The 17,548-nt window shown below is 42.8% G+C and overlaps 1 protein-coding gene across 2 annotated transcripts in view; it reads left to right on the plus strand.

The window, feature by feature from the left end:
* Positions 1–5,797: 5,797 nt before the first annotated feature.
* The window catches only part of UNC5C (unc-5 netrin receptor C), a 244,602-nt gene continuing 232,851 nt past the window's right edge, over positions 5,798–17,548 (plus strand). The window contains exon 1 of one of the 2 annotated variants that reach the window (XM_071742799.1): positions 5,798–6,332. In XM_071742799.1, the coding sequence (XP_071598900.1) occupies positions 6,209–6,332 (124 nt within the window). In that variant the 5' untranslated portion in view covers positions 5,798–6,208. The remainder of the gene's footprint in view (positions 6,333–17,548) is intronic. The other variant, XM_071742798.1, reaches the window with a different exon arrangement.

Raw genomic sequence — 17,548 nt, forward strand, 5'->3', positions numbered from 1 at the left:
ATATTTTTCAAGTTATTCACATCATTCAGCTCAGCTCCAGCCGGACCCGTAGGAAAACCGGTGTAGAGTTAAACAGGGCTGGACCTCGGAGAGCTTTGTTCCTGGGTAAAATGCTTAGATAACGAGAAGCCAGGAGATTCTGGCATGCTCCTAAAACATTCCTGATTTTTCTCTGGTGAAGAGGGAGCCGGTGTGTCACACCTCCCTCTGCTGGAGGCAGAGCCATGGCACGGAAAAAGGAGCCCCCGGTCCCTAGCAAATACTCACTGACAGAGGTCCCTATCTTTTGTGGTTTTCCAGTGGATTTTTAATGTAAATGAATACAGAGACTAAAATGATCACGTTTCTTATTTGGTTTTGTTTTTTCCCTATTTTTTTCTATTTTTTTTTATAATGTTAACGATTTGTAGATGAGAAATATTTTGTCATGCAACAAGAGTAAGGAAAATAGTCTGAACACTGAACTTCAAATGCTCGTGATGAATTGAGCACCAATGAGCCACAGTTCAGGAGCTGTTCAGAGAAAATACTCACCAAAGAAATGTGAAGAGAGAGTCAATAAATAAACAATCTGTGAGCTGTTTACAGATAATTCATGTGAAAGAAAAAGCTTTTAGGATGCTCTATTTGACTGTAGCTGGGGACTGCAGATTTAAAAAATGGGCAAGGAGCCTAAGTATCATTGCCATTCAAGAATATGATGCCTCTATCTAATGAAACTTAAACACCTTTGAATTTTTTAGCTTTATTCCATAGGCATGTGAGTTCTCAGCTCCAGCAGCATCCTCTTGCACAAGTTACAACAGGATGTTATGCACAGTAGGATAAACAGGATGATATGCATGGTATCCAGCACAAAAAAAAGGGACAGATTTGGCCATACATTCAGTATAAATTAATTGAAATGGTTCTTTAGCTCTCAAACATCTTTCAGACATTATGAAGAGCCACACTGAAATAACAGTGAGGACAACAAAGTTGTTCATAGCCATGAATATATTAAGCAAACAGGAGTGTGTGCACCTGAAAAATCATCAAGAGACAACCATCATATGGCCTCCCATGTGATTCAGGCACAGTTCCAGAGTGGTGTTTTTTAATGAAGTAAAACATTGTTTAAATTGTTTCTGTGGGTACTAACATATGTGTTGAATTACAGCCTTGCTAATATAATGTTGGGACCAAAAATTTAGCACAACAATGGAGCACACAAGTATGGATGAAACTTGGAAGACCTGGTTTCATGAATAAAAAAATAAAGTGGTGATTTTGGAAGCTGAAACCCAATCAGTTGTTTTATTAGATTTTGCTAGCTCTTAAAACAAATGTTCTTTGGACCACAGTTCCACCACAGTCATTCCCAGTGTGAAAAAACCCTTCAAAAGTTTTCACCAGGAACGAGGCTGTGTTGGTTTTGAAATATAAGATATCAGAATGGTAGTTTCATTTGCTGATCCACAGTATCACACAAGTCACACACAGAGAAGGTAATGGTCTATCTAAACTGTGAGAGAAAACAGCAGTACTTGATAGCTTGTGGTATCTGTGTCAGTGAAGTGAGAGGCTTGTCACACACCTGCTTTTTGGATTGTGTTGTGCTGGGCTCTGCCATAAACCAGAGCAGCATGGTAGAGCCTGGGGGAATGGCAGAACCAAAAGCAGGTGTGTGATGTACCCCTCATGGCATCCATGCCACATGCTACCCAGTATTGCAAACAGCTAGCAGAGAAGCTTGAAAAATACTAGCCCTAGCTCATTCATGCTGCTTTAGGTGTATCTCTGTGGCTGAGAGCATCTTGACTATCAAATATAATCACCTGATAGAATCACAGAATCATAGAATTGGCTGGGTTGGAAGGGACCTCAGAGATCATCAAGTCCAACCCTTGATCCACTCCCGCTGCAGTTCCCAGCCCATGGCACTGAGTGCCACATCCAGGCTCTTTGGAAATATCTCCAGGGATGGAGAATCCACCACTTCCCTGGGCAGCCCATTCCAATGTCTGATCACCCTCTCCCTAAAGAAATTCTTTCTAATGTCCAACCTAAACCTCCCCTGGCACAACTTGAGACCTCTTGTGCCCTCTTGTCTTGCTGAGAGTTGCCTGGGAAAAGAGCCCAACCCCCCCCTGGCTCCAACCTCCTTTCAGGGAGTTGTAGAGAGTGATGAGGTCTCCCCTGAGCCTCCTCTTCTCCAGGCTGAACACCCCCAGCAATGTGAAGCCTGAACCTGCATCCTTTACTAATGTTTGTGTAGCAAGTAAGTCCTCAGGCTGGTTGCTCAGAGGTGACAGTTTCTATCTAGGAATGCAATGCTCAGTGCCAAGGGGGGGTTACCAAATCTTACTCTTGATTATGAGTGCATAGTAGAGATTCCTCTCCTTGTTCAAGTCCCACATAACACAGGAGACCTTGGTACCTCTGTTCCAAAGTCATTAATCAAATTTTGCAACTCTGCAGTGGGGATCAGAGCTCTTTCTTTTCATACTCTATCTGCTGCAATGTGGTCCTGAGTTGTGACACCATAAAAAAAAATAAAAATTAATTTCCCTTGAGTTCTGTAATTGGATTAAGGTTTGTATAAATCATTATAAATGCAGAGGCTCTTAAGGAAACATCTGAAGCAAAACCTAGTACCTATACTACAATCCACATATTAATTATGAAAGCTGATAGGAATTTTCAAATCCAATATGCCTTCTAATTGATTGTTTTGCAACTCCAAGATGCTTGGGCAAGAAAAATCAGTGAAGTCAAATTCACCACTGGTCTGTTTTTTAAAAAACTGCCTGTCAAGAGCCTGAAATTCCTGAGCTGACAGCAGGGATGAAAAACTTCCAAGTATTGATTTAGAACTTAACTCTCATTTAAAAATCTCTTTTAGAGAGACTAACAAACCCTTAAGTACACAAGTTACAAAATAACATTTTAAATGCTACCCTAGACTATCAGGTCACATACTGTGGGTATCTAATTTAGAGTTGTAATTTTTTGAATTTACCTGAGAACCTAGATAAGGTGACACCTCTTAGGCTGCTCAATCTACTTTCCAACTGTTTGACACTTTATATTTTTGTCTAAGTATGAAAACTGGGGATTAACATTTCCTCCAGTTGAGTTTATGAAGGGTATGCTGTGATTTTTAAGGACACTGAAGGTGACAGAAAGATAAACTTACATTGAATGTGTTTGTAAGAGACAAACTTTTCAAACAGACAGGAAAACACCTCCCTAGACAGGTTCTATCAGAAAGAAAAAAAAAAACAAAAAACCCCACCCCAAACACGTTTGGGATAAATCCGGGCAATTCACACTTTCTAATCCAGAATCCCTGAGTTACCTGAGTCCTATAACTCCTGTGTCAATATATTGGATTTATTAAACTGGGGTAAATAATTCTGTTTATTTCACAGGGAGAGCTGAAGGGCCCTTGGGACAGACTGGCTTCTGAATGGCAAAATCCAGCACAGTGGCTTAGGGATGGCCCAGGAACAAGTGTTGTTTGTCAGTGCATGGAGGACCTCTGATGATGCAGGTATGGGGAGCATCCTTGGATACTGTGTGACATAATGTGACACATAATGGAGGAAAGAAGGACTTGAAAACACATTTTTCAGAGACAACCTCTATTCAGCTTTTTGTTGCTTGAACCATCTTCTACTCCAAGTACTTCCAGTAGGAAAGTGATTACTGAGCCCCTCAGGCTGCAGCACCCTCCTGCCTTGGTTTTGCACCACTCCTTGGGTACTGGGAAAAGATTTGCTTTCTCTTCAAGCCAAGAAGTTGGGGTCCCCAAGCCACCACTTCTGTCACAGCTGTGAAGCAGCAATGCACCTACTGAGGGGCAGAGAGGCTGATGGTTTGGCAGCCACCAGGGAACCCCGGGCGTGCTGCAGGGACATCATGTTAAAACTGGGATAGACATATTTAATGAGGTCACTGAGCTACTAACTAGAAACTAAGCCTGGAACTATAGGTATTACTCCTGGGAAGCCCCAAAACATCAAATATAAATTAGCTCCATTTAATGGAGAAGCAAACCCTCCCTCCCCCAGCCCTCATGGCAATAGATGTGCCTGTCAGCTGGTGCTGCAACAAATTTATCTTTCACGTGTGACATCTTTCCTTGCCTCTGCAAAGTTTTCCCTAGCACAGGGGAAAACAGCAAACACCCTCCAAAATGGGAGATGTTCCCAACTTGCAGAGTTATGGCAAAAATGCCAAATAAACGTCAGACATGAAGAAACTGCTCTGTCGAATCCCAGCCTGAGACATGAGGTCAGGGAGCATAGGGTCAGGGATTGGTGTGGGGAGCACATGCAGTCAAAAACCCTCTTGTTTAGGACCTACATTATACTTTGAACGTGGCAACAAGTTGAGAGTTCCCTTTTCACTGCTTATACAGGACTTAACTCATGAGTTATGGTCGAACCTGGGTGTTTCCTGAGCTAAGCTGTTGTGTTTGAGGCAGATGGGACTCACTCCGTTAAAAGCTGTAGCACAGCCAGGAGATGGAGTGCTCTAGGTTGGGGGGACTACTTGAAATTACTGGATAAATCAAGCTGTGGGGCTTAAAATGTGCCCTTCCCATGGCACCTTCCCAGCATACCCAGGTGTCCCACCCAGGAGAAAATCTGCCCCTTTTTATTTGCTGTGTGCCTATACAAAAAAAAAAACCCAAAACAAAAAAAACAAAAAACAGATAAAACCAAACCAAAACAAAAAAACTCACATTGCTTTCCTCTCACAATGCAGCTTTATGCTGTCTGCTGTGGAGGAGAAAAATCCAAACCAAGAGATGGGAATTAAGTCAGGGGACAGGTGGGATGGAGCCACCCTGGGGGCTGGCAGCTCTTGGGGCCCCCTGGGAGACCTTCCTTCAGCATCAGAAACACTGCTATTGTTTTTCTGCCAAGGGCAGAAGGCAAGGCACCGTGTCTGAGAAGATCCCAGCCATGCTTCTGAGTAAAATAGTGCTCCTTGCCTTGCATGCAGCCCTGGCTTGGGGGAGCTTCTGGGCTGGAGAAGGAGATGCTCCCATGGTGTGGGGCCCTGGCACTGGCAAACCTGGTGTGTGAGTAGATGGGTCTGGTCATGGCTGGGACAGCCTGCCTGGGTTCTGCAAAACACACAAAAAAATTGGGTTTTAAAACAAGCAAGCAAAAACCCAAAAACTCCAAAAACAAGCCCCAGAAAGCAGCAGTAAAACTCAGGTGAGCCTTGGTGAAGCAGCAAACCTGAAATGTTGGCACTGCCACCCCCATGAATGAGATTTTGTGGGTGCACGAAGGCAGACCAAGAGAGGGCTTTTTTGGGGTATAAGGAAGGTAAGGTCTGACAGGGAGCCACCCCAGCTATAAGATACCATGGGGTGCAAACGGGGAAATGTTCCCCAGTGATGAGGGGTGCCCTGGCATCCCTCTGGATGCTGCCTCTCACTCTACACCCCTCCCACCGCCCCAGCGGTTTGTAGGATCAGCCCGGTACCTCCCGGCCGGCATGGGGCTCCTGCCCTCTGCATTTTGAGGCTCTCTAAGGAAGTCCCGGACTCCTCAGAGCCCCACAGGTGTGGGGAGTTTCAGGCCCAGTTTGGGACAAGAGATCCGGGGGTGCAAGGGATGCGGCTGGAAGAGTCCCGGGGCTTCTCCGGGCTGCACGGTCCCGGGTGGGCTGGGGGTTAGGGAGGGGGTGTGAGTGTTTCCAGGCGTACACGTGTGTTCACTACCACGTGTGTGCGTGTGTGTGAGTGTGCCCGCGGGTGTGCGAGCAGGGGGGAGGCGAAAAGGGGCCGGTTCTGCAGCGGGTGGCTCCCAGCCTCCCCCGCCCCCTTCCCTCTGGGTCTGCTCCTTGCTCCGGCTCGCATTTTATCGCAGGCGGCCAGCGCAGCCCCCTCTCCCCCCCAAGCCTCGGCCCCCGCCCACCCCCGGGGTGGAGGCAGCCGCGCCGAACCGAACCGAACCTCCCGCGGAAAGAAGGCAGCGCTCCGCCGAGCTCCGCGCCCCTCCGTGGGGCCATGCAGTGCCCCTGCCCCTACGCTACGAGCGGCGACCCTCGCCCCGCCGCCGCACCCCGCGCAGCCTGAGCGCCTCGCGGGGGTTCCGCGCCGCTCCGCGCCCCTCCGCGTTGGGACGGGGTCGGAGGAGGCTGAGGCGGTACTGAAAAGCTCCGCGGCTCTGCGCGATTTCCACCCCCCCCATCTGTCCCGGCCATGGGGAAGGGGCTGGAGGGGACAGCGGCCCGCTGCGGGCTGGGACTGGGATACCTGCTGCAGACCGTGGTGCTCCCCGCCCTGGCCGTCCTGGGAGCCAGCCGCCCCGGCTCCGCCGCACAAGGTAAGGCGAGGGGGGTGATGGATGGAAAGGGACCGGGGGAGGAATCGTCTGGTTGCAGGATGAAAACGCGAGTTTCTGCCGTTTTGCTTTTTTTTAAAAAATTATTTTTAAATTTGTATTTATTAATTTATTTTCGTACGCCTCTATGGGCGACCAGCGTGATTTCTCTCACATGCACGGACCCTCTGAGGTTTGAGGGGCTCCGGTCGCCCCCAGCTGGGTCGGGTTTGTGGTTGCTGAGCCTGGCCGGGACAGGCGTTTCCTTGCAATCCCTCCTCAGGCTTGGGGCTGCGGGAGCTCCGCCGGCCAGCGGGGGAGCGGCGCCGGTGCGCCCGGGAGGCCCGAAAAAAGGTGCGTGGAAAAGGCAGGTGCCAGGCGGGTATCCTTCTGCAGAGGCACTGCCGTGCCCCGGGCTCTGCAGGCGATGGTTATTTGTGAGCTCCTTATCTTCCTGCTCCCCCCCCAAAACCTCCTTGGTCGTGCCTAAAACGTGAACTACCCGAAGAAGGGAGTTCCCGTCTCGCTGTGTTTCGTTTAATTTTTCTTCTCTTTCCCTTCCCTTACTGGGGGTTCTGGACGGCGTTTAGATCGCTTTGCGGTGTAGCCCGTTCATAAATTTCCCTTTCCAGATGGAAATGTCTTGCTTCTCAGTGTGTGTTTAGCGATGTCTTGAGAACATCACAAAGAGCCCTGGCTCAGTGTGTCACCCACCCTGCAGATATCCACACCAGGAGGCTTTTTCTACTCTGAGCTGATGTCAGATAAACTTTCTCTGTGCTGCTCTTCTCTCTTCCCAGGAGTTAGACCTAAAGTGGAAATGGGTAGGTTTTTTCCTGAGAAATTCTTTTCTACAACATCCTCAGCACTGGGGAGAGAGGTTGCTGCTGCATGTAGGCAGATTTGTGTAAAGCAAGGATGTGTGGGTTCATTAAAGCACTTGGAAATTCTGGTTATATGCTCACCAAGGGAAAAGGAATTTTAGAACCTGTTGGGTTTATGTTTGTTTTGTTTTGTTTTCCGTAAATGCCACCAAGAAATCATAATATGCACTAGAGCTTTGTTTTGGAGTTTTTGGCATAAAACAAGTGGCAGATTGCTTGCTTTACCCCCATCATCTCTGTGGAGAGGCACTTGAGATGACTGCACAGCTCTGACCCTGTGCTCTCACCCAACCATTACAAAGGAGACTCCTCTATGGCCTGACAGCAGAGTGGTGCTTCTGGTTGCTGTGTCTCCCAGTGCCCCTGGCAGGCTTTCAGGAGCCTTAGTTTTGCTGCCGGTGGGCTGGGTGCACCATACATCATGTCTGTAGGTGTAATGGTGCTAATCCATTTCCTGCTGATCCTTGCTTCATCTTCAGAGTCAAATTCCCTTGCCTGTACTGGGCATTTATCTCCTTTCAGCTACACTTCCCACTGTGCAGCAAATGATAAACTTTACAACAAAGTGGAAAGTCCAGGAAATGTGGTTGAGATCTAGTCATTCATCTTTGACTTGTTTTTCCATATATGCTTTTATTTTGATTTCTCGTCTGTTAGGACTGGGCGCAGAATTTGGGTGCTGACCTGGTTTTGGCATATTTCCCTGAGCTGAGGGATTTTTTTTTTTACTGGTGATCAGTGTGGGGATCTTCATGTATGTGTATATGGTACTTCAGTGAGGCAATGAATCAACAGTTTAACTATGCCCTCTTCAGGAAGTTTTCTTACCATATAGGACTGGGCCAAATTTTTCCCTCTGTTTTATTTGTACACTTCCAAAAACGTGTAAACATTGGAATGACTCTTAGCCAACCTCTCTTTCCAAAGTCATCCTCCTTTTTAGAGTGTCTCCTTCTAAATAAAAACATCCCTCTTGTCTTTTCAGTTGCATTCCTTGGAGAGTAATAGAAATAAAACGTGTGACAGCAACACTCTAACCTGATCTCAGTCCTCTGATTTTCTGGTCTGGGGCCAGTTGCCTTGTGCAAAATATTTTAGTCTTCCTTTGTGTGATACCTTGGAAGGGAGGAGAAACTTTAGTGGTGTCTTCATAGAGCAAACATGACTATGATATAGAAAGAAGAGGAGAAGGGAAAGAGGGGTGTGTATTTTATCCAGTTCTTGCTGCTAGTTCTATTTCTTGTTGTGCTTTTCTTCTCCATTCTCTAACCATCTATATCTTTAGAAGCAGGCTAAGGAGGCCATGAGCATTGCTGGGGCTTCTTTCATTCCTTCCTTTTCCATTGCCTCATGGAAAATAAATATATTAACTGAGTAGTTGGTGGACCAACCCCCACACTCCCTAACAGAGAGATTCATATCACTACATCTCAGCATCCTTCTGTGAGCTTCTCAGCAGAGCTAAATACACTTTTTGTTTTATTAGCATTTCTTCTTATCTGAAGCTGTCAAAGTATTTTTCTGCTGTTATCAGGAGAGAACAATAAATGGCCACAATGATAGAGACAGCCCTTAATTCTCAAAGTGGGGTGAAGGGGGCCAGTGCAATTATCAAGCCAGAATCAATTCTGATCTGACATTTGCTGCATGCATTAGAGCTCCATGATAAGTTACAGCAGAATGAGCATTCCAGGGTCCCAAACTGTGGGAGAAAAAGCACGCACCCTTGCCCAGAATTTTGCAGCCATTTCCCATAAAACTAACTTTTCCTTCTGCCCTTTAATAGCAGACACTGAGTTTCAGCCATTGTACTTCTCTTGTTGCCCTATCTTTAGGGATTTGAAATGTTCAAATAACTTATCCTGTGGCCTCTGCCTTTTTTCTGTGGGGGTAGGTGGGAGAAGAGGGAGGGTCAGGTTATCCATGGGCTAATAATAATGATGGCATAAGGGAGGGATAGAACTGTTAATGGCACTGAATGAGGTTCTGTCTCAGTTGTTCCTTTACAACAGAAGAGTACATTTATATTTTTTTTTTATGCTTAACCCCTCAAACCTAATTAAATCAAAGTGATAATTTAAAAAGAAAACTGTAAAAAAGCCATATGTGCAGTTATTTGTCTTGCCCCAGAACAGTCTGTATTAGCAACAGCAGCAGTTTGAAAATACTTGGTGTAGAAAAAGTGAAATATAACATGTGAAAGTACAAACCTTTTGGGGATGCTCTTCTCAATTAAATATCTAAATGCTTCTCATTGAAAAAAGGGAGGAAAAGAACTTAATTATTTCGATGTATCAGTGGACTGCTTGTGTTTGATCATGGGGGTGTAATAATATTTGTATTACTAAAGTTAGGGTCGAGTTGTATTTTGTTGTGAATGGATAAACCCACATGGAACATTAATTTCTTTTAAAGCTACATGCTCTGGCATATGTCAGGAATGTTGATGAATTTTGGGCTGGATGTGGTATCCTGTACTAGCCCTGAGAAGCTTTTTAGAATAGCAGTAGCAGAGCTGACAGCAAAGCAGCCACCAGGTTTCCTTTGCTGACTGAGGTGCTATTTAGGCAGAATTAAAATGAAGTGGATCTGTCTGTGGAGGAGGGATTCCACCCCAGAAACATGAGAGGCAGAATCTGAGCTCCCCTTCCTCCTGCTCCAGTCTCTAGCAGTAAGTTGGAGCAGTTAGGAAAAAAGTATAAACATCAAATACAGCCCCCTTCTGATGGCTTTTCAGCATTACTGTCAGTGTTTGTTGCTCTGTGCTGTGAGCATGCCTGAGAAAACCTAAACATTTCCACAGTTGTTGAGCATATTTGCACTTAATGATTTTACATAGATCATTCACCACACAACTTTTTTTTATTTTCTTTCATAATGGTCTCAGACCCTGATTTTTCACTGTATTTTGGGACTAGCTTTGTGTGTGACATCTGAAGTCAGAAACAGGGAACTGCATTAACCATATTAAAAAGATTTTCCTAATTTAATTTTCTGAATACAGTATGTCTGAAAACAGGAATATAACTCTGTGCCAAGGCCAGGCAAATCAGTTACATAGCTGGGCTGTTCAGCAAGAGAAGAGAAAAATGTGGGTTATAGTTTCTACATATTTTCAAGTGAGTATTTTTATTTTTGTGCAAGTTGAAGAGTGGTGTTTTGAGGTCTGGTTCAGCTGAATAGGATGCAAAGCAACATCAGTTTCCATGGAAGGCTGAGAGGAGCCCAGATTGACTGGGACAACACTGAGTATCTGGGACCAGAGTTTTATGTATATATAAAATACTAAGGGGAGATGTGCTTTGAAAAGAGAGACTACATTTATTTTGTGCTACCAGCTGAGTAATCCTGTTTGGATTAACCCATTTTGTGGTGTATGGCCACGTTTGTTGCTTTCTGCTGTCTTTCTTGATTTTTAAAGCATTAGACTTTTGAAGAATTAATGCTGGTTACTTCTCACACAAGTCACAAGTGTTGCTTTTGCAGCTTGTCAGAAAAATGTGTTTTAACTGCTGTTGCAGAGGGGAATTCATAGGTGAATTTGCATTGCTCTAGGTAATAAACAGTTCACTGTGATTTAGTCAAAGAGGATTCAACTTAATGTGAGTCTCAAATGTTCTGATCATTGGTTTGTCATTGAAAACATGTCACTATCTTTGAAATAAAAATTATTTTTTGGTGCTCTGCCTATGCAGTATGTTTCATAAAACCATATGTCACTGGAGGAAAAAACAGCATTCCCTGTCCCATTCCTCCTTCCCTCTGATTCGAGTGGGGAGAGGGTTGTGATAAATCTGTGAAGTGCACATCTTGTTAGCCACCCAGTGGAGGCATTCAAGTTTAGCAGGCAGTGATCTTGGCATTGGTGCTAATAAAGCAGTAATTACACTGCCTGGCATGTTCATTAGCCATCTTTGCTTTCACATTCATCTTGGAGGTTTAAAACCAGAGTGAGCTTTTACAGTGTAAGTCAAGGATTGGAAGCGAGGAGTAAGAGATGAGGGAGGATTTTTCCAGTTGGCTACAACCTCCATCAAAATAGTGGCAGGAGAATGTTGTACAGATTCACAGTTCAGTGCTAACTGCTTCTAAGGACTGAAGGGATGATGGGTTTTATTGCCTGTGCTTGGGTAGAGTCTCTTCTCAGGAATAGGAACCCCTGGAGCTTGCCATGAGAACGTTATCCAAGAGGAAATCGGAAATAAATAATATGAAGTCTTCTGGGAGGCAAACTGTATCCAAAGAAAGATTTAATTTGCATCATTTGTAAGCAAATGTTTGAAATTGTACTCAAAAGTTAATGGTTATAAAGAACCTTACAAATAGGAACAACTATATTCCCCTTACATTAGCACATACTTTGTTACCCTGCATTGAATTTAACAGGATACTCTGAGCCCAAACTCAGCAGTGTGATGAGGCTCTGTTTAGGATTCCCATGGTTTTTTTGCTTAAACATAATGTGCTTAAACATTTTGCAGAGCATCAGTTGTGGGGTTTATAGTTAGATTTGCCTCTCTCAGGTAAGGACGTGGCAAAAAACTGAGTGCATGCTGTGGGCATGGATGTGAGCTGGAGAAGGTAAAAGAAAGCCCCAAACTGTAGTTTGTGTTCCAGTTATTTTCCTTAAGGCTGGCTCTGCTCATAAAAACAACATGCACAAGTGAGGTGTAGTGAGTCAGAACAGTGGGCAAGAGCTGCCAGAAGTTTTCCCAGTTTTCCCTAACTTCAGAGACTCTCGTATATAGCTTTCCCCCTAGGTAGTCATCATTAGGACAGCTTCCTGTTTGCTTTTATAACTCCATCCCAAATCACATGAACTTTAATCAGGAAACGTGGCATTTCCTCCTAATTCCTCAAATGCCAAGTTTTAGGGAGTCACTTTATGGCCTGGCACTTCATTATCTAAAAGTCTGGGCTAAGGAAGAAAAGCTTCATGCAAAAATAGTTTCACTTAAAAATGTCCTTATTATCAAAGTGGGATTTTTTTTTTTTTTTTTTTTTTTTTTTTAAAGAAAAAAAAAAGGAAAAATAGGCTTTTTTATGTATATGCTAGGAGAGGTTAAAAAAAAAACAACACAAGAAACCTTAATAAAAAACAGAAAGGACTAAGTTATTTTACTGAAAAGGTTAATAAAGCTTCAAAGATTTAGCTTGTTGGCCAAACTTTCTACTTATGATCTCTGAAAATCTGTTAGGCCTAGTGAAAAACTTTGCTGTTAAACCTGACTTACAGTCCTTGCTGGCTAAAGCATATATATTTACAAATTCTATGTCATGCTAGCTCATTTTTTTCCCTTTTTCCTCCTTCTTTTTTTCCCCCTCCTTCTTTTTTTCCTCCTCCTTCTTTTTTTCCCCCTCCTTCTTGTTTTCCTCCTCCTTCTTTTTTTCCTCCTCCTTCTTTTTTTCCTCCTCCTTCTTTTTTTCCTCCTCCTTCTTTTTTTCCTCCTCCTTCTTTTTTTCCTCCTCCTTCTTCTTTTTCCTTCTTTTTTCTTCCGCCTCCTTTTTTCTTCCTCCTCCTTTTTTCTTCCTCCTCCTTTTTTCTTCCTCCTCCTTTTTTCTTCCTCCTCCTTTTTTCTTCCTCCTCCTTTTTTCTTCCTCCTCCTTTTTTCTTCCTCCTCCTTTTTTCTTCCTCCTCCTTTTTTCTTCCTCCTCCTTTTTTCTTCCTCCTCCTTTTTTCTTCCTCCTCCTTTTTTCTTCCTCCTCCTTTTTTCTTCCTCCTCCTTTTTTCTTCCTCCTCCTTTTTTCTTCCTCCTCCTTTTTCCTTTTTTCCTCCTTTTTCCTTTTTTCCTCCTTTTTCCTTTTTTCCTCCTTTTTCCTTTTTTCCTCCTTTTTCCTTTTTTCCTCCTTTTTCCTTTTTTCCTCCTTTTTCCTTTTTTCCTCTATCCCAAAGATGGATGGTACAGAGAGAATGCTACATTTAAGGGTCTCAAGTGCTCTTCCAATGCTGAATTACTTGGGTCTCACCAACGCCACAGAGCTGGGTGTTAGGTTGAATTTGGAGGGAAGAAGAGCAAATCCAGCAGAAGCCTGCAGGATGGTTGTAAATGGAGTCAGGATCACTGCCTTGAGTTGTTTTGTTTGGGTTTAATCTGCAGTTCAGGGCTACTTCCGTCAACTGTACTGCATTCATCTGAATGAAAAAGTTATGCTCTAAAGGACCCCAATGCCTTATGAGTCATAAAAGCTATGAGGTTGCCTAGGGAATTAAATCAGTATCTTTTTTTTTTCCCTCTTGTTGAGGTAATATTATCAACAACAATGCTAAGGAGCTCAGATAGGTTTTACTGGCCTGGCAACAGCTGAGCATTTTCCTGTTAGGTGGCTTCTGCCAATCCCTTTTATTTTCAAGAAGCAGAGTAGCTTTATTTCTTAGTCACATATTGAGTGAGAGGTTGAAATGTTAAACTCTGTGGATTAACAGTGTATCCTCTGAGAGAAAAAGCTTCTGTTTTTCTTGGTCCCCTAAGTGCTGGATGTGATTGTTTGAGAAATCTTGAATTTCATCAGCTGGATACAAGGAAACATGCAAGTAAAGCCTGGAATGATCTGTGCAAAGAGGCCGACTCTACTGCAATCATTTTGGAAACTTGTTTGAACTGATAGCTGTTCCCCAGGCACTTTTTTGCTTGAATTTAGTGCATTTTACGTGCAGTATAGCAAATTGAAAAGCAATCAGCACAGGATTATTAGAAATTCAAAGCTTCTTGGAGAGCTATCTCGCAAGAGTAAATTTGCTAAAAATAATGGCTGGAACATGAATTGCTGCACTGTTATGATATGGTGTTTTTATTTATTGATTAAAGACATAGCTTGTTTTATCCAGCCCCAGCATATGTGTTTATACTTGAAAGTTTACATAGTGAGCTAAAATAATAATATGGTCTCAATGAATGAGGTTAATTGCAGTTCATACTGAAATCCAGGAATAAGAAGTGGAACAGAATAACAAGTGAGACTAATTCTGTTTTTTTGTTAATTTTCTCTTTCAATAAAGTATCTCCTAGTTTTGCTCTTGGAGATAGCAAGGTGTTCCTCTCACCTTTTCCTAAAGCATCAACAACTTCACATGTCAGCCAGGTAACTCTGCAGCTCTACATGGACAAAAGAGGAGCAGCTGTGTCTAGCCCTGAGTAGCTGAGGCTAACAGGGTAATGGTGAGGTGTCCAGGCTGAAATTTTGGGTTGTCTGCAGTCAGATGAGATTATAGAGAAACCTTTGCTATGTAAGCCTTCATTTTAGGATTTGGACAAACCTCAGTGGTGCTTTCAACTAGGAGGAGATAGTTTTCCCTCTCAAATTCAGTCACTTAAGATCTGAAAATCAGAGTTGAGTATGGAAAGCAGAATTCTGTTAAGGGATGGGGCTGTAATTAAAGGGTGCCCTTGTGCCAGTGTCATTCATCACTGAAAATCTTGCTGAATTGGCCCTTGAACTATCTTGCTCCAAGCTTTTTGGGCCCAAAGCTGCACCAGTTTTAGCAAGTTGTCCCCATTACAAACTCCTTTCATGCAGATGTTGCAAATGTAGCTTTAGGGAGTTCCTTTCTGCTTCCTCACCAGTTTCTGAAGGCGAGGGTAACTTTTATAGTTTCTTGCTCAAATATAATGCAGTGATCTTCTTACGCAGCAGATCTCTGTCCAGAATGTGAGTGCTGGTTTTCCTTCTCTTTCTCATGTAAAATATCTGTGCTGTAGCAAATAGGTAGTTCCTAAATAACTAGGAAGTTTGGAGTTGTAGAATTCAGCATTTGGATATGTCAGTTTCCTTGTGGGTTTTTTGTTTTGTTTTGTTTTTTTAGTCCTTAGTACTTATACCAAGGTTAGATTTACACTGTACAAGACCAGGTTATGACCACCAACAAATATAACTCCGTTAATTTCAAAGCCAGCAAACATCAGAAGCCAGTCTGGTTCTCTGCTAAAAATATGTTGACACAGTACAGTGAGAGTCTAGGGTGGATGAACCTTGATCTCACTTTTTTTGTTGGCAAGCTTTATTGTGGTTTCTGGTTTGTTTGATTTTTTTGGTGGGTTTTTTTGGTGTTGTTTTCTTTTGTTTGGTTGGTTGGTTTGATTTTTTCCGGGCTCAATAATTTAAATAATTTTCTGCCTTTTAGTGTCCCTTACGTGTAGTGATGTGGCTCTTTGCTGCAGAGAGGTTAATACAGTGCCACACTCATGTTAGTGAGATTCTTCCAGGTAGATGTTTTTTCTCTTGGGTTTTGTCATGTTTTTTATATAATTTTATAGTTTTATATAACACTGAAAGCAAAATGTCACCAACTGTAGGCAGATATCCACATGAATACCTAAGGCATACAAACATGTGGCAATTTCCTGCCTCAGTAGTAAGTTTTTTTAACTAAAGGCCTCCACTACTAAAAGCAGGGGCTTTGAAGGCTTTAGTTAGAAACCTGATAACTGGTAACAAAAGCAGTTATTATCCTGGTTTAAGCAGTAGAATGAGAAGTGCTATGTGCCTTTCACAAGCACTGGAAATGGCAAAATTGTTCAGTTCTTGCTAGCTTTAGTCTTTTGCTTGTCCTGCATTATTTCTTGTCCTGCACTATTTCTGTATTGATTCTATTTTTTTTTATTCTGTGTTGTAAACAAAGCTCTTAGATAAAACTTTGCAAATCTTAATTCCTATTTTACTTACTTGTATTGTAAGCATTTATTTTTGTAGTCTTGAGAGCAAAGTCTCAAGTTTGCATTTGTAAGAAACATTTGCAAAGAAAACTGAATTGAAATGATGAAGTGACATTGTGTGGACTATTCATCTGGTTTTACCACTGAGCTTATTTAATGAGTACCTGGTTTCATTGCAGAGGTCCTTTCTTTTGGGGAAAATCAACTGATGCCAGAACTTCGATCAGATTTTGCTTTCTGTCTGGTGGTTTCAGTGGATTAATTTGAATTTATTCACTGAAGCAAGACAATGAAAAATCAGTCTTTTGTCTTTAAAGTTTTATGTCCACTAGTACCAATGCAGAACACATATTTTGCTCAGGCCAGGCTGAGGCTAAGTTGGTTTTAAAGATAACAGTAGATTCCAGCGTCCTTGCGTTTGTTTTGTATTTGGTGACAGTCACTAAATCAGAGGAAGGAATGTTTAAACAGCACACTTGAGGAAAAGTGATTTTTATAGAAAGGACCCATTCCTGCTAATAGCCAGTAACTGCACATAACCCCACTGACATTAAAAATCCATTAGCTAAGCCCAGTTTAAACAGCAGCTGATGCTTTGTCAGCTAAATGTACATTGGAATTTTTCATGTTATGCAGCTATATCACTTCTGTAAGTTTTCTAAACCTGTGTATCTTAAGGAAAGCAAATGTCATCTGATAGCAGTAAGAATAAGAGTTCATCTTAAAGTAGTGAGACTTGTAATCAAACTGAAGTTATAGTCTGGTTGCATTAACAAGAAACAAAAATGGTTATCAGAAAAGAAGACAGTGTCAGGTTTCTGACCTAAAGCTAGAGTAAAAAAATCTAGTGTACAGGCTTCTATAACACAGGATGACCACAGAGCTTCTTAGCCCTTTGGTTCTTTACCATTAAATACACCATGGCTCAAGAAAATACACACTGGCTCAAGAAAAGTTTCTTGAAGTCAGTAAGATGCTGTGTCATCTTGAGCACTGGGTTGCCACGGTGGGGGAAGGTTATTTTCAGCCTATTTAGGAAACAGCCATGTGGAAACATTTAAACTTGTCAAGACAGTGTTTCAATGCCTATGGCCTTAAATTCTAGCTAAGCATTGGCACAGCGAATAGCACCTTACCCAGCTGGGCCCAAGCTGTGACAGCATCAAAACCAAGGTTGAGAAGCAGACTGAAAAAATGGTGCATGCTTGGTAAAGAAAAGTGTGACAGGTGATGAACTTTTTATTAATCTTCAAAAGCAAACAGTAGGCTGAGGGCTTGGGACTCAGTGACACACTGTTTAGCACTGAGTTTGGCAACTGATCTAATTCTGAAAAGTTTCTTTGAAGTCTGCTTTGAAAACAGATCTTGTGCTATTAAAGCCATGGTGGAGACAGAGAAGGGTTGCTTAGTAAGTTAATGTGAGAGCTGGAAAAGAGGGGTAATTAGTCCCTTACTGACATGCTCCCAAATATAGTGAAGTATTGCTGTAACCTCCACCTCCTCTTTGCTATTATCCATCCATTAGTGAAACCCTGTACAAGTACTAATGAGAGCAGAGCTTAAATGACTGGGGTGTGTAGCCATACCCACTGCAAAAATCCTGTGAACACATCTGGAGGGCTCCCTCTAAGCTCTTAACAAACTGTGTTAGTAGTGCAAAACTCTTGAATGTGTCATGAGGTTG

Source organism: Heliangelus exortis, chromosome 4 (assembly GCF_036169615.1).
Source record: "Heliangelus exortis chromosome 4, bHelExo1.hap1, whole genome shotgun sequence".
NCBI classification, from domain to species: domain Eukaryota; kingdom Metazoa; phylum Chordata; class Aves; order Apodiformes; family Trochilidae; genus Heliangelus; species Heliangelus exortis.